The 27516-nt window shown below is 36.2% G+C and overlaps 1 protein-coding gene across 1 annotated transcript in view; it reads right to left on the bottom strand.

The window, feature by feature from the left end:
- Positions 1–27516, bottom strand: part of MPP5 (membrane palmitoylated protein 5) — a 58146-nt gene that overhangs the window by 24024 nt on the left and 6606 nt on the right. The window contains exon 2 of the mRNA XM_027717056.2: positions 5232–5744. Coding sequence (XP_027572857.1) covers positions 5232–5598 — 367 coding nt within the window. The 5' untranslated portion in view covers positions 5599–5744. The remainder of the gene's footprint in view (positions 1–5231; positions 5745–27516) is intronic.

Genomic DNA, 27516 nt, shown 5'->3' with positions numbered 1-27516 from the left:
TTCTGAATTGTCTCTCCTTCCTTACATATCTGAAAATTCAAATACATATACATATACACACATAATTCTTTCTAATACATATATAAGATATAAAATCATATAGAAAGACATATTACACTGTATCTATAACAAAGACATCCTGTTCCTAGATACCTTTATATATTCTCTTTTCAGCACTTTGCTAGTTCCTTCTGTGCTGCCCTTTCTTACAAACTACCACAGTACTCTCTTCCCCATATAATTCCTTTCTATAGTGAGGCTTCACCTGCTGGATGCCAAAGCCTTATACCAAGTGATTTACCACCACCACAAAAAAAGCAAACAAATATACCCCTCAGCACAATTATAAAAGAGAAATAATGTTTGAAAGGAGTGAAATGAAATATTCCTCAAAAGATAGCAATTTCCTAGTCACTTGTTTAATAAAAAAACCATACACATAAAACCACATACAAATCTGGCTTTATGCATGCCTAATTCTCTCTAGGTTCATGTTTCTAAATTCTAGATTACAGATTAGATTTTGGTGCAGAGTTTTTTTTTTTGTTGGTTTTGGTCTTTTTAAAATAACAATAATTAAAAAAAAAAAGCCAGGTAATGAAAGACTCCATCTCTAGCTATATCCTGTTGAAAGGTTGTCTTGAGGAAAAAAAAAGTTCAGTAAAAGACTAACATCTGCATTTACTCACAGAAAAGTCAGGGTTCTTTTGCAGAATAAGTCCATTTTTTAATCGTAGATCAATCAGCAATCAAATACTGATTTTTGTCAAGTCTTCTTTTACAAGAAGTGTTGCAGCCTTTTTTCCATTAGACTATGAAATGGCTGGAATGTGACTGAGCACTGTGCAATATACGCATTAATCAAAAGACTGCCAGGGCAGAAGTATGCAACTGCAGGGGAGGACCCACGGTCACAGCTTAACACGTTAGATTAGAAAATAAGGAAAAGAAAATAAATGTTGTTTATCACCTAAAACAAAAAGTTAAGAACAGCAAGCTTAAGAAGATGGGTTTTATTATATGTCAGCACCAATATCTTCATTCTCAAGCCTTTTTATAGATCTCTAGAGTACTCTATGTGCTGGCGCCATCACTTTAATTCTCCAAATATAACTTGAATCATGGGGCTAAGAAAAAGGAGGTTTGGATAAAACAATATTTCTGAAAGTCTACTTATAACATATTTATACATAAGTTTTGGCCAAGGTATAAAAAGCAAAAAAATAGCCGGTTTTTCCCCTAAAAAAAAATTCACTGAAGTCAGAAAGGATTTACTTCCGTGAAATGTCAGTTACTCATTTAACTAAGTTACCTGAATGAACTGTAGCAAACAAAAAGAGTCTACATTTTATAGAAGCGTACTGCTGTGAAAAAGTCTGTTAAATACTTATATGCACATGTTCTAGGTGCAGGGAATGTTATTTCTATTGAGACAGCTGTCTAAATCATATACTGTTTTGATAATAAACATGCCCTTTAAAATTCTTTTGATTAAGTGTCTTCCTTTATTTTTGTAAATAAAATCTGATTTGTTTAATCTAGTCTGCTTTTTTTTTAATGAAGAAAACATTAAAGACTTGGCAAAGATCTGCCAAATTAGACACTGGCACTTAGAAATGTTTTTAAAATTAAAAATACAGACACACAGGTCAATATTCTCACCTAAAAGACCTATCTTCAGAAGAAGTTCTATGGATTAACACACGCACACACACAAAATAAAATCAGTATTGTAAAAAATACTGAACAAGGGTAGTTTAGCACCTCTGTAATTCACTAGCACCTGTCCAGGTTTATTTGGGGTTTTCTAATCAAGCTCAGAGATTTGTGAAAGTGACTAAGCACTCTAACCTGGACAGCAAAACTGGAAAGAGGGAAAGAGCAGGAGCAGTGTAGATCAGAAATTCAGTAAAACCAAAGAGACAACTACAAAAAGTTCACATGCTAGCAGTTGTTTTTTTAATAAAGTTAAAAGCTAGTAAGTTCCTTGGAGACCAAAAAGCTGTATACGTAAATTTAAAAAAATCTGGCCTAATTCAGGTTTTGAATAAAAAAAGCAAAAGTATTAACCATAATGGACTCAAATCCCCTCTACGAATCTGTATTATTCTGTGAGTGTATGTGTATATAAATACATATGGAGAAGACAATATCCCTAGCCTTGATACTAATCAGAAACAGACACCTTTCCGGGAAAAAAAAAAATATTCTTCCTTTGAAATTCAGCATTAGTGTCAGATGTTAGAAAGATTACTCCAGAAACTGGACATATGCTTAATAGTAGAGGAAAATTTTGGAAGAGTTCAAGCTACTGCACAAGCACTTTGCTAAATTTAAAATTTAACCTAGTTTTCATTCTTTAGGGACTATAGATGTTAGAAGACCGCAGTGTTTCACTTACAACTATTTTCTCCTATGTTTGCAACAACTCAACATCACAGTTAAGTACAATCAAAAGCACCACTCTTAATCACAGAATCACAGAGTGGGTCATTTGGTCCAACCTCCCTGCTCAAGCAGGGTCACCCTAGAGCACATGGCACAGGACTGCGTCCGGACAGTTCTTGAATATCTCCAGTGAGGGAGACTCCACAACCTCTCTGGGCAACCTGTTCCAGTGCTCAGTCACTCACACAGGAAAGAAGTTCTTCCTCATGTTCAGGTGGAACTTCCTGTGCATCAGTTTCTGCCCAATGTCTCTTATCCTATTGCTTGGCATCACTGAGAAGAGCTTGGATCCATCCTCTTGTCACCCTCCCTTTAGATACTCATAGACATTGATGAGGTCCCCCCTCAATCATCTCTTCTAAAGGCTGAACAGGTTCAGGTCCCTCAGCCTTTCTCCATGAGAGGTGTTCCAGTTCCTTAATCATCTTTGTTGCCCTCCACTGGATCCACTCCAGGAGCTCCATGTCTCTCTTGTACTGAGGAGCCCAGAACTGGACACAGTGCTCCAGGTGAGGCCTCATCAGGGCTGAGTAGAAGAACTGGATCACCTCCCTTGACCTGCTGGCCATGCTCTTCCTGATGCACTCCAGGGTACTACTGGCCTTCTTGGCCACAAGGGCACACTGCTGGCTCACAGAGCGCTAAACTATAAATCCTCTCTTCTTCAATCTTAAGTCTATCCGATCCAAACAATGACAAGAACCTAATTTTAATTACAAAAGTAGAGTTTTTTTCTTGTGGACAAAAATCACCTAGTCATTTTCCTTCAAGATGCATCCTATATCATATATTGCTATTTCCTAATTTACCTCTTTCCACATACCTCTGTATTCTTCCTGTCTCCAGTGTTTGGTGTTTCTCTTTTCTTACATCAAGTATTCACAGAATCCTACTTCGATTCACACCAATCTCCCCCTTCTACACTTGCTGAGCCAAAACTAGTTTCCTCCTTCCAGCTTTTCACAAATACTTTCTCTGACAATCCCTCAGCTTCTCCTGCAGCCTGTACTCTTCTTAACACCTCAATGAAACATTTTAAAACCCACCTTTCATCATCACAGTCATTTCTTCACCGTTATCTCTTCTGATCAAACAGCTTCAGTCTATTCCAACTCCTTACTGGTTCTCAAGCATATCAGGCCCATACATATTACTCCTTTCTCATCCCTACTAGCTTCCATGGCTATCTGTTTTGCCCACTGGTTTGCCCACTAGGCCTCCCTCCAAGTTCTCAGCATCTCAGCCATGAAAGCCAGCCCCAGCTTTCTAATTCCGAATTACTCTTTCCATCCTTTTGCAGTTCCAATTTCCAATTCCTCCAGCAGTATGTCTTCAGAGCTTTTGAGCTTGATTAGAAAACCCCAAATAAACCTGGACAGGTGCTAGTGAATTACAGAGGTGCTAAACTACCCTTGTTCAGTATTTTTTACAATACTGATTTTATTTTGTGTATGTGCGTGTGTTAATCCATAGAGCTTCTTCTGAAGATAGGTCTTTTAGGTGAGAATATTGACCTGTGTGTCTGTGGCTAAGCAAGTCCCAACTGAAGTCACTTCTACTGTTTGATGCCCATCTTTGCATCTTCTGCTTCGTGCTCCCTCTAAGAAGCAAATTTCACAATCGAATACCTAACACTTCACAAAGTTAATGAGGGAATTTGCTTCTTAAAAAGAGATGTCTCAGAGAGAAGCTGACAAGCTGTGCACTAAAACAAGGTACACCTGCCTTGTTTGTAACTGACCCTGCTTTCCACAGGAGGTTGAACAGGATGACTTCCTGATGACCCTTTTAATCTAAATTTTCCTAAAGAGGGATTTGTACAATAAGGATTACCAGAGGCTATGGAGTTGAGACATGTCTTTAGCAGAAGTGTCGCTTGGGCACACAAATAGATGAAGTAAAAAAAGAATAAATTGGCAATTTCATAGCTATTTTTCACTCTGTGTCCTCAACTACTGGCCAATAGGAAAAAAAATTGCAAGAATGTTTAGTGCAGCCCAAAGAAAGGGCTGCCTTTTTAAAGCAGTCTGGATCTCCAAACAGGTATAGATTTCGAAATCTGAACTGGACTCCTACAAACTCCAAATGCCTCTTTCTCACTCCAGTGACACAACGTATTTTATTTTAATAGATACTTACGTTTGAGGAAGAAAGGTTAGAAACTTTTTCTACACAAGCACAGTTAAAACAATGACAGATACGAAATGGAAAGTTTCAGCATCTACTTCTTCAAAAATTATTGACTTTACATTTTCATCAATGTCTAAGGGCCAAGGTAAGCAGATTTTCATTATCAACTTTAAGAGAAGTATTGGTGTGACATTTATATTAGATGACAATTCACAATGTAACACAGAGTGAGAAAAAAAACACCAGCATGTTTCTCTTAAAAATATTAAAACCGCTTGTATTTTTATTTTAAATGACAATCTGTGTTTATTTATTGCTTATTCTGGTCTGTGGTTCATCCAACGCCACAAAAGTGGGTATTACTTGCTTTGTTTTCCCCAGCCTTAAGAATATAAAGACATCAACCGAATTCATTAGTTATCTACAGGGTATTTCATTGTTTCCTGAATGCATCAGTTTTAAAAAGCCCCTTTGCTGAGGCACATAGCCTGATGCTTGACTAAATAAAAAAACCCAAGCCACCAAAAATCCAAAGGACCAGACTCGAAATCCGTATAGGAAAAATCAGCTGACTTAGGTTTTCAGTGGCCTAAAATAACATTAATATCAACTAAATATTTATTCCATTAGCCCACTCACTGCATTTTACCTACCTAGGGTCTTCACCGTGTAATGAGGACTCTCCAAAACAATTCCTTCTTCTGTGTCAAATATGGGATTATCTATACCAGTTTTAGGAGGAATTTGTGCTAGTTTCTTTAGCCTCATGGAAGCGGTAAGGTCCAGTTCTTGCTTCTTTCCCTCTTCTTCCCGTCTGCGCCTTATGTCTTCCTGTTGCTGACGGATTCGCTCAAGTTGAGCACTCCGCCGCATGGGCATCATCCTGGAGCCCAAATCCCCAGGGCAATCAACAGCCATTTCTCTGTGCTTCTGAGGTTCCTCAGGAGATGCAAGATCCACATTTTTTGTCTCACTGTCAGAATCTTCTGTGATATGTCCATTCATATGAGAAGTTGTCATGATTATTTGTAATAACGCTTATGCTCTTCAAACACAAATGCTGCTATTTGGCCAGTTTTCGTTATGATGTTGTGTGAAATCCATCATACATTCAAAAATGTTTCCCTTCCATCACAAGACGCTTGAGAAACATCCAGGAGGAAAATCTAATGAAAGATATTCAAAAGAAGTTAATGAGTAACTGCATTAATAAGAAAACACCTAAGGTCCCCAGGCATCGGGACAATGGAACTTTTCGTCCACATTTACATAGCACTTCTTCCCCTACTAAGAACTACAGAATCCTTATAAATCTTTTTCACACGTTTTAGTAAACTTCATGTGCCAGTGTTAGAAAAGGAACACTGTTTAAACTAATATTAAAGCCTCTTACATTCCCCAGTGAAAGCAGTGGCGATTCTGTACTTAACACAATTGCAAACCAGCAGTTTTCTGAGCATTTCCACCCAGTTTGAATTTATTCTTTCATTCCAAAAAATTCTAACACAAACCATGCTTACAATCCTAGAAACACTAAATGTGAAAAACTTGTTATAAACAACATACTCATAAGTAGTTTAGGATGTTATACGCAAGTAAAGATATTTGCATTTACTGTTCATAAATTGAGGCATTTTTATGTAAACATTGCTTCCCAGGTTCAGAGAAGACAGGTCTGGCATAGAGTTCTTCCAAAAGATACTATATAAAGCGGTCTGGAACTGCACTTACACATTTCCAAATAAAGTCCTAGGAAAAGGGTTGGGCAGTTCTGGTTAGCAGCTACTCTTAATACTTCCTACAGGTATGCATTAAAGCAGGAAGAATTAAAAACAAGAGTAAAAATCCTTGTGTGGGTGTACGGATGCACGGATTTGACAGAGAATAACAATTAGTTTCTACAGTCAAGTAGTGACGTTCCACTATACCCCATCCATCTTAACCTGGTTTCTTATTTCTGATGATTCAGGCTAAAGAACTTAATTGTCTTGATAAATATTAACCACTCAGCTCCTCAATATACTACATATAACAGTGAGTTTTGTACCACATCACCTTTCTGTATTACAAAGCCAGTGATTCAATTAGATTGAGGATAATGTAACGTCATAAAATTAATAGATAGTTGTGTACCATACTAGCAATATACTTAATTTTCCAAGTTACTTTTAATCTTTTTTTTTTAAGTTACTGAAAGGAAATACTAGAAAATATCTCAAAGTTTTATTATACACTAGATACACTGGAAGCACTGAGACACAAAATCCCCCAAAACAACAACCAACTTTCTTAAACTAAATGTTTGTGTTTGGAGGAGTAAGAGAAAGATACTTATGTTGTAATTAAGTTAAAAATTAAATATCTGTAGTAATGTTTTGGAGGAGCAGCAATAGAAACTCCTACGCAAATTTCTGCCAGCTTGCAATTCTAAGTAAGTACAGCTTCTCATTTTCATAAGGAGTAGCACACAGCTACATACAGCAACACTGAAACAATTTCCTGTAATTGTTTCCTGTCTAGGCAATACTAAAATAGTTATTACTAAAATCTTTGAAGAAGAAAATTAAATTAAAACATTGTATGGTAGTAAAAATCCCTTTTTGGCCCTTAAAAGACACTTAATTGTACTGCATTGGTACGTTCAACATTCCCACATTCAGGAAAAAAACATGCAACAAAGAAGTCGATCAAAACCTGCATGGTACTGGGGCCAGCACTGTGCGTACTTCACAATTATTTAGTGCCTGTAAAGCTTTCAGATAATGTCCAACTTAAAAAGAACAGCTTTTCAAAGAATAATATCACAAAGTTAGCATTCAGACAGGGTTAATATAAAGCACCATGTTAAAAAAAAAAACCAGTCTCAAATTCAGAGAAAGGCAGATAACAATTAAGCAAAATGATCCTCGGAAAGCCACATTTCCCCTTCTGAAAGGGCAACTTCACTGTACAGAAATACCAATCCCAAAAAAGGAAGTCTCATTAGGTACAATAAAATTGCAAAGAACTCAAATTTAACTGTGGGTGGAAGATTAATTCAAATTCTTTTTCATCCGCATTGTACTGGTCATAGCTTGTCTGAAGACTTTTCAAAGTTACACTCATCTCTTTTCAACTCTGACAAGCTGAAAGAAAACTCACATTCCTCAGTCTATATGGTACAACCAACAGGTGTTGAAACAATTTGAGGGAATGAATAATATCCATTTAATCAGCACTAAAAAAGTCAAAACCAATATCTGAGGATGTGCAGTAAGCAAAATGCAACTTTACACTCAAGTACGTGTAAGCTAAATGACGTCACACTCACTAAAGAATCTTAATCAGAAAGAATCATCAGAAAATTAAGTGGATGGCAAATATTTAATAACTGATCAAAAATATTTACAGTGAGATTAGCTACATCTCCTCCATCAAATTTAAAAGTACCAGCTAAAAAAGGGCACACTTAAACCTCAAATATTTGTATATAGAACGAGAAGATTTAAAACCCCTTTAGTTTAGTAATAAGCACTGAAGACCAGAGAAACAAAAATATAGTCTGAAGTAAATATTAATAGGCAACTTTAGTAACATTGCTTACACTTCAGTATAAGCTGCATGCAAGACACAAAGAGTATATAAATTCTTGGAACAGGGTAACCAAGACGTTTAAGTGGCCTGTAATAATAGCTGCTTACTTTCAGTATTTAAGATCTGAGTCAATCAGGTAAGAAAGAAACAAAAGTTACAGAAAATGAGAACTCTCCTGCAGCCACACTTTTACAGCAATAGTCAGAAAACCACAATAAAAATTTAAAAGAGTTTCGGAATATTAATACAAAGTATTTTAGATTTCCCAGAAAGCCAGATACCTCCGAAACAAGCAATAAACAGTACAGCAAAAAACCCACTCCAATAATACAACAGATGATACAAAATATCACAGATCGGGCAGCCTAAAATTTGATGTTACTGAAACATCAAACCAACTACATAAAAACCAGGTCCCCTAAATATAACCAGCTGGTAATCCATAAAAACATAGGCATGCTGCAAGCCTGGAATGCTGAACAACTTCCTTTAATCAAAGAACTTCTGAAAATGGGTGACCCCTTCCAAGCCCAAGCCCATTCTTCCTTCTACTGTCACAAAGCCTCATCTCCAAGAGTTCTGGAAAAATACTACTGCCCAACTGTGACAAATGAAATAAGCACATAAGGAAAAAAATTCAGATAATCTCTGAAGTCCCTCTCTACAATGGTCCTAAGAATGTAAACTGTAAAATATAAGACATGACAATGATAAAATGTTAACCTGGTCCTCAAATTAAGGGTGTGGTGTAGTTGAGGTTAAAAATAAGATTCAACTTAAGACAGGCACCAGGAACATAAAATTTTATTCTAAGCAATAAGCATGGTATCAAATGTCTTACGATGAATAATTTCAGAAACTCTTGGCTTTTCTTTCTGAAAGTTTCTTTTGCAATTTTAAAAATTCCATGATAGTGGCAATAAGTTGTTATACCAAGTCTGCAAGTTGTAGATCATCCAATAAAACAGCTTTTCAGGCCAAGAGAAGCTTATTTTGCTAAATTAATACTTAGAACTATGGAGGACAATTTACAGACATATTCAATAATACAATTTTTACTACTTTGTATGTACAATCTATATAACAACATTTGTAATTAAGAGAATTCTTTTCCACTTTAGAACTTGGTAGTAACAGTTTCTATGTTTTCTAGATATGTACAAGTCTCTATTGCACAGAGTTTGGTTGCTCAAAGTTTAATAGGGTTAAATCGTGGCTTTGACCATCTTCCTTTGAACTGCCGATATCTAATTGGGGAATCAGGGTTTCCACATGACATGTAGGGCTTTCCAAACAAAGGAGATTTATGGCACTGTCTGTCCAACTTCATAGCACAAGTCTTACCAACACAGTCCTGAAAAGCACATGTGAAAGTCTCTTCTTCACAGATTACTTTTACTTTTGGCCTTCAGAGGAGAGTTTTTATAAACTGATAATGTTAGTACAGCCGTTGAGAAAGAGCACTTCAGTCACTCTGATCACCATCAGGCATCACATTCTGACTATGAAGTAATATCATCATCAGATTCTGACTATGAAGTAATTATCAACAGCAAACAAACCATATTTCTGATGAAAGTTCAAAACAGCAAAATTAAAGAAAAAAACCACAACTACTGTGTAGCAAACTATACCTGCTGCTCTCAAAAATACTGTATTTTACAAGCCACCAATCATCCTTCATGCTGAATTCTAAGAATGTCAGGTTCCTATCATCTTTTTAAACACCCTGAATATACAAAACAAAGCACAGACCCTGAAAGCTCTGTCAAAGAACAAACATACACAACTGTGATCACCTCGGTGTGCAACGTAGATGCTGGTATAAAATACATACTGACAGGGACAGCAACAGAAGTGCTGTAAAGTGGTTTACATTTTCACTTGCTTCCTGGGGACTGTGGCTGGTGTGCATAGCAATCCTAATTGCTTTAACAACTAAATTCTGTACAGTAAAATTAAATTTGTTTTGCTTCAGCAACTTCCAAAGAGCAAAAATGACATTTTCTGGAGGATGAGGTTTTGTGTTACATTTCGGTGGTGTTTAAAATTCTTTCAGTGCTAGAAGTAAGATTAGATCTGATAGTTCCCTTTGTAAAATTCATTAAAGCTACAAATTCTGAACGACTGCAAGGAAGTTCAGTGCTTACCTCCAACTGAATGTCATTAGTTACGGCACAGATTAGAGTATAAAAGCCCAGCCTACATCTGTAATTATAATATAAACACAACAAATATATATTTAACATCAGCACAGTGCAAAAGATTTATCATCAGCTTAAAGCCATATACTATGAGAGACATGGTATATTAAAACATTAATTAAAAACAACTGGAAGATGAATTCTAGGCTGCTGAAGTGAATTAGAAGTTAGATTAAAATCACATACAAGATGTTTCCTGATATCGGAATTACTAATAAAATATGAGCATAAAATTATGCTACAGATTTCTGCCATGTATTAAATTAATGGCTCACATAATGGTGTGCCTTTTGGTATTTTTACTCAATATTTCAGATTTCTAAGGAAGCAAAACCTAAGTCGTAAAAATTACAAAATAACAAAGTAAAACACCTCCACAAATGGAAGCTCAGTGTAGAAACAAAAAATAATTCCCAGCTTTCCTTGCATCATCTCCCATGCACCATTTTTTCTTCAGTGGGGAATTTTTTTCTTCAAGTGAATCTCCAAAAATAAGAGACTTGGAAGCCAATTACATAAATCAAAACACAACACAAATCACGTTACACGGCATAAAATTAATCAGTATCTGATGAGAGTTAAAGACTGGACTTTATGATAGAAAATACTTCAATATTTCCTATGAAGCTTAGTAGTACCTGAAATAACTGGTACAGACTGGAGCAGCCTGATGTTTTTCAAAAACAAGTAAAAGTTACAAAACCTCTGATAACTTGATACCTTTTTTCTTTAATTTAAAAAATAAAAATTTAATGGAAAAAATAATTATCTTTACACTAGCTCTGCAACACATTCTTGAATATGACTTCTGGTGCAGGTTGGTTTTTTCAGTCTACTATTATTATTTAGACTATTCTTTCCTGTAATTAGATGTTCCAGCATAGACTTGGTATTGGAAGAAAACTCTTCCTTTAATATCCAGCTGACTCTTAGCTCTAGTAATTTCAGAACAGAGTTCACTATTATACCTGGCAAGCACAGTAACTCTGTACAATGTGAATTTCAAAGGGCTTTCAGACATGCCAAGAGGTTTTAACATTCCATGCTCACTTACATGTGCAAGATATGTGGATCAACAGCAAAAAGGGCTAATGCCTCAAAATGAACGTAATTATCATTGTTAGCACTTTCTAAATAACAAAGCACTTTCAAAATAACAATGTTAACTTACAACTTTAAAGCACAAAGAATTAAAGCACAAAGAAATCGATGAAACTGAAAACAGATTCTAAGATTAGATTCCACTTTAATAAATTTTATTAACAAATTGCTCAACATGCAAGCCTGGGAAATTATAAGCGCATTTTTGTATCACACTGGTATTACATTTAACAACTGTGGTCTATTTAGACATTTAATTTTATTAGGCTTGTTTATCTGTTAAGGCAGTGGCACCAATCAAAAAAGTGACAGCTCAAGAACTGGACAGTCTACATTATCAACTTCAAAAGACACAGGTTTACTCCCTACAAAAGACATATGAACAGTGTTTTCATGAAAAAACATGCATTGATAGGAGAAGTACATCATGTCAATCAACATCCACATCCCCGGGACCTCTCTACAGCAACTGCACCTTTGCAGTACAATAGATGGAAGATACTTTTGCAGCAGTCATATGAAGACGAATGAACAATTAAAGGTTATTTAAAGTCTTGCTAATTTCTCTGTGAAAAACATACGCTGCACACTCCATTAGCAACAACCTTCCTTGGTTAGTATTGCAGCAGTGAGCTCCTTTAATCAGTTAAAAGTGATAGCACAGATCAAACAGGAAGCTTTCTTTAGTTGTAACAAATCTGACTTTCTACTGCATTTATCAATACTTTTTTTTTTCAGTTACATGAATAACTAAAATGATTCCAAAGTTGACTGAGATTAAAAAACTGTTGAAAACACTAAGAATAAACATTTTACATGCCATAATTCCTTTTTCATTTAAAATATACACAACCACTTACACATCATCATTAATTTCTGCTTTTTAGACCAAATGAAAGATAGACAGCAAGGGGAATAAAGTTTCAGCTGGGCTGAGAGGGAATGACAACAGAAACAAATTTGAGCAGGTCTCAAGGAGGTTATTGCTAAAAATCACAGCTAGACAGAAAAACTTAAGACTCTTGCCAAGGTCATTTAAGCATATTTTACAATTCAGTAATATAGTATTTAGGTTCTGTACATATTTTGCCATCTGTTTTCTCAATAAAGTCCTGACATAGTCGTACACTTAGGTGCTGACAAGCCCTAAACTGTGGTGAGGAGCACAGCAGAGGGCAGTCTCTGCAGCAATTAATGAGAACCTGAGAAAAAAAGGAACAAAGCTATTTCAAAAAGGAGCTCACAGAAACATCCAAACTACAGCTCATTAAATGATCTGACACCACATCACCCCAAAGCAGCACACAGATATGCCACCCTAGCATCCCACTATGGCTTAGATTAATAGGCTACAACTATGCATACTTTTGAATATCCATATCTAATCAATTCTTTAGCAACAACAATCCCTGTGACAAGAAACAATTATTTTATACATAGATATGAGTAGATAAGATGGATGTCTCCAGGCTGCAATGAAAAGATGACAGAAGAGTGAAAATAAAAAGGAATTACTTTAATTTAGCAGTTACTTAAAATGTTTAGAAACCTCCAAGCATAACAAATGAAGACTAAAGAAATTCCTAGAATTCCAGGGATTGTTAACAGATCTCACAGGGCAGCAAGAAGCAAGATAACAAGACAGTCATTTCTTATCACCTATTCACAGTTTAGACTTTAGCTTTCATTGTCTTAAAAGTAAATATGCCTGTCCTTGCTTTAAACAGGGATTATACTCTTTCTGAAATTAAAAATATTGCTGCTATTTTAGTTCTCTAGTAAGATTCCCCTACCCCTTTCAAACTGTATCCTTGTTCGCTCAGGCTCTTGCACGCTGGTCTCATTTTAATCTCTGTATTTTTAGCATGTTATTTTAATGCCAATGCTTGCCACTGCTTCAGTAGTAAGAGTAAACGTTCATGGGTACTAGTATGTATATGACACTTTCACTTCAAAGAGGTGACTGAACCCAAACTAAACTAATCCCAAATTAAACTGAAGATACAATTGAAGTTCCATAATTTCCATCTCATTTGACATTTAAATTCATACAAAATGGTATTCGTTTAGTCCTCCATAGCAAGTTATCCTTAAGTTGTATTTACAATACTCTAAAGAAAGATAAATTTCTTCCTTATTTATGTTTTAATATTCCAGTACCCACTGAATTCGATAAACATATTTAGAAACATAATCTAAAGAAAATGGGAACATAGCCATTTCTCTAAAGCTTTCATCCAAAACCTCCAAAACATTAGCTATCTAATTCAGCAGTCTTCAGAGTATACAGGGATCAAGACTGTCTTCTAATTTTATATGATTGAGCTATAGGCTTTGCAAGTTCAAAAAAACAAAAAGTCTCTCACCATTATGTAACAAAGATTCATGTGCTAGCTTCTTTCATGTGGCCATCCTCCTCAGGCTCTTTTCAACTCTATTTTGCAATATTAACTGAATGTGTGTCAGCAGTAATTTTTAAGTTTTTTTTAAGTTCTCCCTAATGATTTAACCTGATTAGCCCTGTCATTATACTATTCATAGGTATGTGGGAGGGGAGAGAACAAGGATCTTCTGACTCTTTTTTTTCTTTCCATGAAAGTAAGTTGAGACTTCTAGAGATTGACATTATGAAAAACAGAACATAAATCACAAAATTATACAACTGATGGATGATCTCTACACTTCACAGAACTCACAGTCACTATACCACAAACACAGAACAACCACATTTCATTTGAGCTCTTCTCTTGTTATTTATAGGATAGAAAACCCTAAACCACAAACTATTTTAGCTACTTAGATCTCTGATGTCCCAAGTTTTTCATTCCTAAGCTCATCTGAGATAATGGTGACTGTTTCACTGAGTAAATCCCTAAAAAACTGCTGCATAAATTTTAAAATTTTCCTTCTGAAGTATTTTCTCTTCATGGACATAATTCCCTAAGGTTTTCTCTTTCTAATTAATATAACCTGTAGCTGATTTTTCAGGAAGACACTGTAAGCAAGGCATACCAGCCATGCATGTTGATTTTTTTCCTATGATATCTGTTTCGATATTACAACTATGATGAGGTGTCCTGTAAGACGAAGATGATAAAAGCCCTTGCTTCTACAGAAGAAAAAAATCATCCTCAATCAGGATAAGTTGAATGGATAACTATGGCAAATATAACCCCCAAAGAACCGACTGGTGACAGTCAAAGTTTGCAGAGGATTATGCTTAACTGAATCTGTGCCCATGAAACCTGCTGGGATTCTTCTCACTCCTGAGAAGGCAAGTAGCAAAGTCAGAACTCAGAATTTTGCAGACTGAAACAACTATTCAGAATTTGCAGTGCTGTAGTTTCTTAATACTGTGTCAGTCACATTGCAAACATTTCAGTAATTTCTTGAGGGAACTCACATAACTCATGTTTGTGCGCAGCTAACTCCCTGACTGCTAGAACAGAACAAAGCTGACTAGGCTTTCAAGTGTGCCCTACTTCTGCATCCTTCCAAACAGAATTCATAGTTCATGAATTTATGACAACAACCAAAAAAGATACTGTCAGTATGATTGTTTGGACTGTTAAGCTGTGCTAGTTTGCTGCTGCTAAAGACTTGCAGTCTCATACCTCCTGACTGTTCCCTTACCCTCTCCACTTTTGGGCTGTACAGCCAACACCTTCTCTCATAGCTTCGAAGCCTGTCAAATCCATCACTAAGTCATTTTAATTCAACAAGACTGCAGATTGTCATAAAACACTTTTGTTTGTTCAGTTTTGGTCAAATTTGCATGCTAAAACAGATCATAATACTCTGAAAGGTGAAAAGACTGACACAAGGGTTAGGAGCAAGTGGTTGAGACCAGGGAGGTAAAGAGGTGAGGACAGAGACAAGCAGCAACTCCTCACCCCAGCAGCAGAGGGACAACTCCAAATGGGACTGCACCTCATGGAACCATATTCTGTGAGTTCATCCACTTCCCCTCACCCCTCAAAACATCTCAAACAACTACCCATTCTTTTCATCCTAAAAAACACAAACAAAATCCACAAAAAAAACCCACCACAGAAAAGCAACCACACACCTGCAACCATTTACATGTCTTCCTGATTATGTGAACAGGACAGTTAAAAGAAAGTATTGGTTTCTTTTCAAAAGCATTCTCTGAAACACTGTGGGTGTAAAGCACCACAAAACTTGCATTTCTCTTTGAGGATATTTCCTCTCAAATAAAAATGATAAATTAAACACCCAAGTGTTTAACATGGTGAGTTCAACAGCTGAACATCTCTGCACATTCATTACTTAAGATACTCAGCTAGTATTCTCAACCTATTACACCTTTGTGTAAATAGTATAAACACACCAGATGAGAATCCAGGACTCAGAAGCAAACGCCTTTTTTTTTTTCAGTGGACAGCAATAACAGATAAATCTTAATTTTCTGGGTACTTGCAGCAGAAGGCATAAAACAGCACACCTACTAGGTGAACACTAACAGAAATAAAAAAATAGTACCTCAGGCATAAAATGGAATTTATATATGGATAACAACTTGGGAATGGACAAAAATGAAAAATCACTCTTTCTAGCATTTATCTCAATGAGCTGTTAAACTTGAATGAACAATTTCAACCATGACCAAAGAACTTGTGCTGATTTCTTGGTCACGCTATAAGGCAAGGCTGACGAACAAACTTATAGCATCTAGTAACTTAAAACACAGACCACAAGGAAAACCCATAGAAAAATACTTTATGTAGAATATTACAAAAATTTCACTATAGGATGTGAAAATCAAATGCTCTGTAAATAACTAGATCTCATAATAAAAATGCATGAGAAAGTTTCACAAGGCTATAAAGACATAACATTGTAGAGACTTTCTGTGCCTTATAAAAACAGTCTCTTTCCTATTAAATCTAAGTAGACTCTTGGGCCTAATGTTAGCAATCCGTTACACAAATTAAGATAAAATCCTGACAGGAACGAATTCACTTCTGCAAACTCATTTCAAGAACATAAGCACTGTGGCTGCAGAGCTCTTTCACAGTTCCAGTCTTTCACTAAATCAAAAGAAAGTACATTTGGTTTCCGAAACCTTGTTAAAGCACATGTTCTTTTTATTAAGAAAACATTAGAAATTTGTGATAAATTCACAAGAATGTAAAACTCCTTTCTATGTGAAGGCAGACAAATTTTTTTAGTATGTATTGGTGCAATAATCCTGTCCAGAAAACCATGTCATCACTTGAGCTGTTGAACTAATACATATTAAACATCACTATGCAAGTCAGGGAAAAACACTGGCAAGCTAAGTGATCTAAGTCCCTCCTCAGAACTCTCAAATCATGGTAAGAAACAAAGATTCAACACTTAGGAAAGTGCAATTCAGCTGAAACGCTTCTTTGCCTAAGATCAAGGAGTGAATCTTTTAGTGTAATGAACTTCCAACACATCATTTGAACTCAATTCTTACAGTAATCAAGCTGAAGATGACTCTTCAAACAGTGGTGGTGTAAACTCTGTTTAAAATCTTTTCTTTCTTTGGAAGCATCTTTAAAGCCTTCTTCCCTTCACCAACTTGTGAGTTGAAAGCTGAATACTGCATTTTGTTTCTTATACAAAAAAAAAAATCTCAGTTATCTTTAATATTCTTTGTCAGTGAAATGGATAAATAGTGAAATGTATGTTAACCCATACTATACACTTGCTTGTATTAACAAACACCCAGTAACTCATTAGAAAACAAAGACAAAAGCAAAACCCCAAAAAATCTCAAAACTCATCATAAATTTTGTCAATAGTTTGACAACTAAAGTCATCAGACATAGTCTGACAACTAAAACTTGTTCCATAAACTCATATTATCTACTACTACCCACTGTAATTAAGAAAATGGTAACAGCAAGAGAAAAATGGAAATCTCAATCCAGAAACAGTCTTCCTAGTTTTAAGTACAAGTTCAAAATTCTTGTCCTTGCTTTATCTTTCATGCATTTTTATTGTGTCACCCCTGAAACAAGTTCCTCAACAGAAAAGTAGAAAATAGATAAGTTATTTGGATGTCGCTTTGAAATGAGTGTGCATAAAAAATAAGCTGAATCAAAATCTAATGGATGCAAGATAAGAAAGCTTCTCTACAACAGTTTTCCTCCTGGTGCTAATATCAGAACTCAGCAATTCAAATAATGTGTAACAGGAAAATAGGAAGAGAGGTAAGACCACCTTCAACTGATGAATGCAGGATATCTTTGCATTTTACCACAGTAAATTGCATAGGTATTACACAAAAGGGCACTAAACATTAAGAATACCTTCAAAACATTTACAGAGCAATACCTGGAAGAATCCATCACACACCCAACCGCTTAAACAAACACCTAAAGATTAAGCTTGCACAAGTTACATATAACAGCGACGCAAACACATTTATAAGCATTACACCAACACAGCTGATAAATCTCTTTAAAGAAAACAGCACAACACTTTATTACCCCAATATCTATAACTCAGTCATCAGGTATTTCTGAATCAGAAGGAACTCAGTGTCCCAAATCCCAAAGATGTGAACGGTAAACTGTCTCATTTATAGCTACTTTAGATGGCAGTGACTTAATCATTATTTAGTTTCATTCCAGAATCACCGTAATTTAGACTCCTTTGGAACCCACTTATTAGAAGTTTGAGCTTCGTAAGAACATAATGATGCCACCCAACTGAACACAAACTGCTATTAAATTCAAAACTCTACAGCCAAATTTCCCTAATTAAGCTTATCTAAGAATGTAAGCAGCATATTTGGCAGTTCTCCTTTGGGTTAAATAATAAAGTCTTCAGTAAATTAGTCTTTAACAGGTTTTGCTATACTAATCCTTTGAATAAAAAGAACTGTAACACTGGGCATAAGGTATTTCTTTCTTAAATTCACATTTATGTAACTATAAAAATGTGAACTTTTGAGTGAAAGTATTACTTAAGTCCTTCAGCAAAATGAGAATCCTGGATGCTGCCCTCTCATGCTGAGACCACACAGACAGGTGTTTTCCTCTAGAGATGGAGACAAATCAGTAACCTAACACCAGTCTTATGTACAAGGCTGCACTGGCACTGTGATACCGAAGCATTCCGGAAACTGTTACAATTATAAAGTTATCCTATCATTACTAAAATGTCCCACAAATACTGGCATTCACCATCAATAACAGTCAGGACAGCTTGAAATATTCTTAGTGTTTCTGACTCAAAAGTGGCAGCCTTGCCCTACTGCTAAACCAGGTGTCAGGACTTCAACTGCTGCTCCAGACCACCACCAGAAGCTGCACACAATATGAAATGCTAAGGAGGACCCAACTTGTTTTTCTCTGAGAGAAGCCAGAGAAAAGAATGAAAATGCAGGGAGGAAAATGGGGGAAAAAAAGGGAAGAGTCTAGAACCAAATGATACAGAGAGCAGCTCATTATTGAAGAAACCAGAGTAATTTTTTCATTCAAGCAATAATCAAAAGAATAGCAAAGTAGAAGTACTCTAGACTCCCTGCTTATATAAAAAGCAGAATCCAGTGTCAAAGGACAAGGCTAAGATGACAGAACAGACAGCAAGAACACTAACTGGATATGGGGCTCAGGGCCAATATCAGCATTTCAGTATGCTGCTTGGGAAGCTGCCACTGTCTTTACACAAAGTTTTTCAGATCAAAGAGGTCAGCCAAATGGTAACAGAAAAGAGTGAAAGCTGTGGTCCACTGGAAGAGATAAACTCTGTTTCCTCTCTATGACAGGGGAGTAGAAAGAAAGAAAGCATATTTTCTCTGATTTAGGTATGAATCAGAAATGTGATGAAAAGTAAACTGAAAAGGTTACGTATGTAGAAATTAAAACTACCCACTCTGGTGCATTTATCTTGTAAGTAATAAGAAAAAGCAACAAATTTTGAAGACAAAACTCCGAATATCACTGTGAAGCACTAGAGCCGTAACACCAGCACAACACTCTTACACCTTCAGTGCAGTGACCCTAAGAAACAGGCAGGTTTATCCGGACCCTAACCATAGCATCTGACAGGCTGCAAAGTACTCTAGTTACTACTTGTCTGTGCATTCGTCACTGCTACGTTTGAAAATACTCGGTCCTTCCTTTACCTAGCAATTTGAGGAGCCTTGACCAGCTGAAGTGGAAGAGTAGTTTTCCTTAACATACTTTGTCAAGATTTCCCAGCAGCAAATTGTCACAATGCACTGGAGCAGCACAGCTGGAAACCTCCAGGGCGCAGCAATACACACAACCCATGCCTCAACAAGCACATATATCCATGTTTCAGAACAATCTTGAGTTACAGCCTCTACTTCTTCCTACCAGTTTTCTCACTTCAGTTTAGGATATGATTCTGCAAGATGGAGACACCTTTTACCTTATTCCAAAACTCCCTTCCCCACTTACCTTTACACTGGCTTTGGCATCACTAGAGCTCTCCATGAGGCGTCTTATAGGAATAAAATGGCTGAAAATAAACCCAAGAGAAAGATACCTCTCATTCTCAGTAGCAAAACGCTCTGAGACCATGAGAGATCATCTACATATTAAACAGTGGTCTCTCCATCACCAAAACAATTGCAATTTTTGATGACTTACAGATTTTTAAAACCTAACTGTTATAAACTCTTATTTGGTATAGAGTAGACCATTTATACCCCAAAAAATCATACCAAGTCTGCACACAAAAAATTGTATGTGCTTGAGTGTTTAAGTGATAGAACAAATAAAATCCAAAACCATTCCAGAACTGTGCTGCGTGATCAGCAACAAATGATTCAGGAATAGAGATGCACCCCATGGTATATGCATTCTCCATTTTAGAAGAACTTTACAAACATGAATTTAAGACTAGGATTAGGATTTTTGGGTCCCACATACAAATGGGATTTTCTGGGCTTTGGCAAAAATAAGAATTATAGAATCTACTAGAATGCAAGCCAATAATGTCACCCAATACAAACAAGACTACTGCTTAAGCAGTGTTTTCTTGATGTCTACCTGAATTGTTGCAGATTATTTTAAATTACTTGCTGTCAGTGACATTTTCTTAAACGTACTAGGTCACATTATGAGAAAAATACTTGATCCTTTCATCTAAAAAAAGAAACTAGACTAGTCTCCATTAAGATAAATGAATCAACATAATTTATAGAAGACAGGGAACACTTCAGCTTTCTCTTATGTAAGGAAACAATGCAAACCTTTCGCCCAGAATAGGTTTTGCTTATTTTCTTAAAAGAACCAGAAGGGTCTAGAGATCAGTGGTGTAAATTAGAAAGACACAACAAGATTTACACACGAAACAAAAGAAATACACAAATGGATGTACAGATAATGAACAGGCTACAGAAGATAATTCATGCATTTTTAAATAAAAGGTTATTCGACAAACGTTAAGAGTAAAAAAGTGGTTTGCTTACAAAAGTCTTTAAAATTTTATTAAAGTCAGTGCACAAAAGGAACCAAATAGCTGTGTGAACCGAAAAAGACATGCAAATATAATAATATAATTTTAGTCAAGTCATCACATAGCTGTAGCAGATAAACAGTATTGTTAGGGTAATGCTGCTGGCTCCCTTCATCCCTCATGTCAAGGGGAAGGGTGTCAGGACCCCGGACTGTCTCAACAATTATTTTTTTTTAACCAATAAATTTTTTTTCACTACAGGACTGAGGGAGTATAATCAAGAGGACTGACATGACCACAGGTCAATTAAAAACAGTTTGCTAGCACAATTTTCAAAGTACCACTCTGTATAATGGCTGAAACAAAATCCATTTTAAATCTAAAATAAAAATATTGTAGCCCCAGAGAGCGGTAAGAGACTTTGCATAGCAGCAAAGACCGTAGATATGAATTTAGAGGACTAAAATCAAGTGACACTGGGAAGTTCTTGGGTCAAGCACAACTGACCGTGGCCTAAAATTAATAAACCATGCTAAATTTAATTTCTGTCCCTGCTATGCTAACTAGGCTCTCCAAGTTCTTAACAACTTATTAGCTCAGGCACCTGCATTTTAATCACAAGGGCTCTCAGAAAGCAGACTGCTCCCTCCCTGGCACTCCAGTACATCCGGCACTATGGCTCTGCAGGGTGCTGGCCAGGTGACAGGTTACTGTCTGGGCACCAACCTTAAATTCTTTTATTCACTAGAACACGCAACTGTTGTTTCTACAGACACCAAACAGTCCAATTATAAAGCCACTGAATACAGTCTTTCAGGCAAAGTTGGGCAGACTGAAAATACTAACAAAGAATTTTAACTGAGATTTGAAATGCCACATATGAGGCCAGTAAATCATTTCAGGAATTATTTTGTCATAGTAAGAAAGTTCCAAAAGTAACAGCAGATGCTATGGTTTTATATTTTCCATTTGTCAGACGTACAACAGCAAATCTTTGTGGCTTAGAGTTCCTCATGAGAGGGTAGCAGAAATATGAAGCAGTATGTTTTCTCAAAAGCCCAACAGGTTAGCCCAACTTCTGACCCAGCACTGTGAACAGCACTGGTACCTTACTTGAAAGCAGCTCCTCTGATGATTGTCCTAATGCCTCACAGACAGACATTTTTCACTAACAGCTTCGCATATTACTTTCTTTTTCAGCACCCCTTTTGAGCACTTGTTACATGCACCCTGTCTGATACTACCAAAAAAAAAAAAAGCAAGGTTCCAAGACTATGCTTTATAATTTTGCAGAGTCAGAACATGGGTACTTATCCTAAGGAAGTATTTAAGACTGATATTTTTTCATAGATGGAAAAAACAGAAAAAGCCCCCAAACCATTTACTTTTTCCAAAGAAGCCAGGAACACTATGGTGACTTCACCATTTTGTCTGGAACTTGAGCATGTAAAATAGTAGGCACTTTTTCAAATAATGTCAGAAGAATACTGGCCTCCTGAACAAGAGATGCAACACTGTTCACATGGCAATTACTCAGAGGAGCAAGCTCCAGTCTCTTCTCTCTGGTCACCAGTGATGGGACCCAAGGCAATGGTATGAAGCTGTGCCAGGGGAGGTTTAGGTTGCATATTAGGAAAAGGTTCTTCATCCAGAGAGTGACTGGGCACTGGAACAGGCTCCCCAGGGTGGTCACAGCACCAGCCTGCCAGAGTTCAAGAAGCATTTGGACAACACTCTTAGGCACATGTTGTGATTCTTGGGGTGTTTTGTATAGGATCAGGAGTTGGACTCAGTGCTCCTCATGGATTCCTTCCAACTCAGGATATTCTATGATTCTATACTCAGAACAACCAACTGGCAAGACTGGTCACTGGGTTTAATCTTTAGTGCCAAATCAACCAACTGTGTTAGTGAGGCAAATCAAAGCAGGTATATCTGATCTTCAATGAGCCTTGATGGAGTTTCTAAACTTTATTGTTACTTTTTACGATCAGCTACTAAGGAAACAGAAATTAATTTGGGGATGGAAATTGGCTATTATTCATTATTTCTGTTTTGTCACTTCAAACACTCACTACAATGCAATTTAGGTCAGATTATAACCTTAAATCCACTTGAAAATGATCAATGCAACAGCCATTGATGATTATCACTGGAAACAACAGACTAATCACCAAGGAAACCCAATACTTACAATAATGCCTTCAATTTTTCAAGTGATGTCTACAATTTTTTGCTTCAAAGGTGCAGAAATTTACATTTTTGAAATCAAATCAATCATTTTATCTTTATGACACATCTGTTTACCAGAGACATTCTGTTAATAAAATGGTTTTATCCCACTCAATTTAAAGAAAGCATTTGAGAGCAGCTGTAGTTCTCCCCAGAGACTGCAAATGATCTCAGTAATGCGGGCAGAGGCTTTTGTTCCAGCACTATCAAGGCTAGAATGTCTGCAATAACAAAATTTATTTTTGAAAAGCAGAAATAATAAAGCAAAATTAGGAAGGTTTAGATATGCCACAATTTGGTAAGTTTTAGGTAACCCCACAGGCAGTCCACCACTTCCAGGAGTTTTGAAACTTGAACCAAAAGCTCATATGCCTTTTTCCAACTGACTAATTTGTGGAAAGATATTTGTCTATCTGAGATGTATTTACTACCTGAAGCTCACATTTTATATTAGAAAATTATTTAGTCAGATTTATCTAGAGAACTTCCAACAGAGTCAGCACTCATAATTTTTTTTTATTCTTGAATTCTAAATCTATGAAAAGAGATATAATTATTTCCAGACACTTAGTTATCATTCACAGATTAAAAATATGATTACTTACAGAAAAAAATCATGCTAAAAATTAAGTACTGAAATCAGAATCTATTATTTGAGGTCAATGAGATTTATGAATACCTTCATGCTCCACTAACTCAAATCATTCTAAGTATGCACCTATACTCTTTCAAGACCAGTTCTGGAATTCTGAATACAAACAAGGGGTACTTATTAGAGAACTTTCAGTTTTAACAAGCTAAACCCATGAACATACTTTTAATGCTTTCTTATTCCTCTAAACTTTAAGCACCTATTCACACAGCTCCCATGCATGATATTTCAGTCGTAGAATAGCATGTCTTAAACTTTTTTAAGACTCTTAAACTTTTTTATGTCTCTATTTGGCTTTTGGTTCTGCACACCCTACGGTTCCGTATATTGAATTGACACAGTATATTTCTGGATGGTTTACTTGTTAAACAAAAATTTTCAGAAACATACCTGTACAAATATATTAATATAATGGCATACAAATCTATGAAACCTAAAATGGTGTAATGGTCAGCAGTAATATGCTTGCTTATGGGTTTCTCAAAGTACAAGTCAGAAGCTAACTAGGGAATTTGTTGTAAAGAGATTATTATATCTCCTTGCCTTATTTTTTTCAATAAAGAAGAAAATAAAGGTTCATAAGGGGCTGAACTAAAAGAACAGCAAGCTTAAATTAAACATGCTGATAGACAAGCTCTAGCAAATCTTGTTGTAGCAGATTAAGTTACTATCCTCAGCTGTAGACTCTGGTCCCATCAGAAGTCACTGATACCAAAAGTAGAATTGCCAGGAAGAAACATGTGCTGACACCTCAGCCACCTCAGCGCTAAGACTGGCATTGTAGTTTCAGTCAGACAACACAGTATGAACTGTAATGACCAAGGAAAAAGCAGTTCTGTTAACTCTGCAAATGAACTAGAGCAGAGGAGTTGCGCAGAGAAAGGCATAAAACTGACATCACCAAATCAGATTTCCCAGAGCTATAGTTGCAATCTAAATTTTTTTCTGAAGTAGCCAGAATCAGCTGTGCCAATTGTCACAAATCCATTCCAGAATAAAAAACACATTCTCGCCAAAAAGTGTCAGAAGCACAATGTGAACTGTTAAAGAATTAGTTATTAGGTTTAACAGGCAGCAATTAGTCATGTTACATACTTAAAAGGCTAAATATTCAATTTCAAATCAGCCTTAAGGAATTAAGAACTGAAGATCTGTACAGAATTTGAATTATCACATGAAGTCCCAACTACAGAATTTGTAGGGAGCACTAACACATGCAATACCAAATGAACAGCATTAAATATCTTTGTAAGATTTGACAAGAGTGTGACTTAAGAGGGAACACAAACTAGCCTACATTTACTACCCAACCATTTAGGTATGCAGCTGCATTCATTAAATATTTGCATAGAAAAGACTTTAAAAATATTGACATAAGGAGAAACTGTATGAAGTTCTCACCAACAGAAGTCAGAGATTGGCTTAGGGGACAAAGCATACATAAGTTCAAGTTTTCAACTCAAGTTGTTAAATTTAAAAAAACATATATGCAAATATTTAATCCTCTCCCACTACAGATGTCCTATTGCAGATTTTATACAACCTAATAAGTAAAATTCTTATTGCTTTAGTAGCTTTTATTAAAATGAAACACATACAACGTTTACTTCACATAAGATTTATAAATTATGAACCACTACTAATTAGCCATGAAAAACACACTCAAAGCTTCAAAAAGAGCTTAGTACATAATAAGCAGGTCTAACTTAATTTCTGCAGATTGCCCCATCCCAAGTTCAACTGAGGTATTCAGCTCCTAAGATTGCTTTTTCAAACAAGTGCATCATACAGAAGTTCAGCATCATGCAGATGCATTTGTAACACAGGGCCCTACCCTCCTTTGCACACTGGCTACTGATCAAAACTGAGCCACCAACACAGAATCCTAAATATGGCATTTCATTTTAGCAGAAAAGAATCCACAGTTGTTATATTGTTGTTGTATTGTTTTGTTAATCTCTAATTGAGATTTTCCAGCTCTTCACGTCCCCCCTTTTTGAAAACTAAACAACCTAAAAAAAAAAAAAGAAAAGCAACTTGTTACAATCTTGTAGTCCAGCACAGCGCAGCATCTGGTGAGATATCTACCATATTTTTATGGGACAAATTTCAGCAAGGTGTAAAACATGGTTTCTACCAACAACATAGAACCCCTCTGGTGTGTCAGACCAATGGTCAATCAAGCCCCAAAAGTCTCCATCTGACAGCGGCAACCAGACATGTTGTTTAGGGATAACTCGTGCATCCAGAAGCTCGATTATTGCAGGACGTCGTCCCTGCATGGTGCTACATCCCTGCCTACTCAATTATGAATGATTAAATATATCTGTCAGTGGATCTGCTTGTCTGGAAATCTGTATAACCCCATTTTTAAACTTGCTGATATTGGTTACCTCCACAAATTCCTATGACAACAAATGTCAGTAGTTCTGCACCCAGTATGTGAGGTAACAGCTTTGAAGAGTACCTGTTTCAAACCTATGATTTTAATCAATTGCATCCTGCATTTTTGAGATCCACCGCCTCCTTGGCCTTTTTTGTTTGTTTTCTCTAAAATCTCAGTCACATCCCCTTTGAACTGAGGGGTTCCCATCTTTCTAGTCTGTTCTTGCAAGGCTCCACCCCTTGACTGGTTTTGTTGCCCTTTTTTATCTTTTTTACTTCTCCTGCGTACTCCTTTAAATGCAGAGACCTGAACTGTACACAAGAATGAGGACAGCAGGGTTTTGCATAGCTGCAATATGATGGCTTCTGTCATCTTAATGCCTTTCCTGATACATTTAGCATTTTGTTAGCTTTATGGCTGTCACACTACATAAAGCACAACAAACAGACACTAGGGTTAAAGATAACTTTTTTGACAGTTCTATAAAAGCAAGGAGTCTGGTTCGATTTAATTGCACTTCACAAATATCAAACCATCCCACCACTCGCTAAAATTATTTCTTGAACTCCTAGCACTGAACTACTCTGCTTTGCACAGCACTAGATAATAGTCATCATTATGTCCCATTAAAACCAGTATTTCTGCTCAACGTCACTCTTATTACAGAAAAAAATTCCCACTGAAACAGAACAGGTATCTGAATATATCAAAGCTGTAATGAGAGGTAAGACAACACAAGCACCAGAAGATCAAAAGGAGAACCAGGACTGCAGAAGGAAAGAAATGCTAAGTATAGGTATTGTTTTACAAGCCAATCCATCCTGAAGACACAAGGCAATAACAGGATGAGAAAGCAAAAGATCATAAGACTTAACAGAGTACAGAAATTATGTGACCCACACACAGAATCTTTGTTTCCTTCCCAATATTGTCCATCTTCCCTATTTGGAGAGAGGAAACTGAGAAAGACTCATGTTTGGAGGTCTGCAGAAGGGAAGAATGCATGAAGATGAGCAACAGATAATGTGCCAAAAAAAGCAGCATCAAAAATATAAGTTCACACTAAACCAGGAAAGATCTAAGAAAAACAGTACATCATGACTCTTCAAAATTGATCATATGACTAATCACTAATTGCAGTAGGTTTACCAGCCTGGATAAAAAAAGACATCAAAAAGGAACGTTTAACCTAAAAAATACTTCATAATCTATAAACAAAAAATAACTGCTGCTTCAAAGTATCATATAATTAGATGTCCTCTTTTTCAGTCAAGAAAAAACAGCTCTCCGTTGCACTTCATTTTTACCTCTCCTTACCTAGCAAAAGCTTAAAGAAAGTAATGACCTACAAATTATACCAAAAT

Source organism: Pipra filicauda, unplaced genomic scaffold, assembly GCF_003945595.2.
Source record: "Pipra filicauda isolate LSUMZ 115617 unplaced genomic scaffold, ASM394559v2 scaffold6_size6359152_pilon, whole genome shotgun sequence".
NCBI classification, from domain to species: domain Eukaryota; kingdom Metazoa; phylum Chordata; class Aves; order Passeriformes; family Pipridae; genus Pipra; species Pipra filicauda.
The sequence above is the reverse complement of the archived record's forward strand: the minus strand, read 5'-3'. Positions and strand labels throughout refer to the sequence as shown.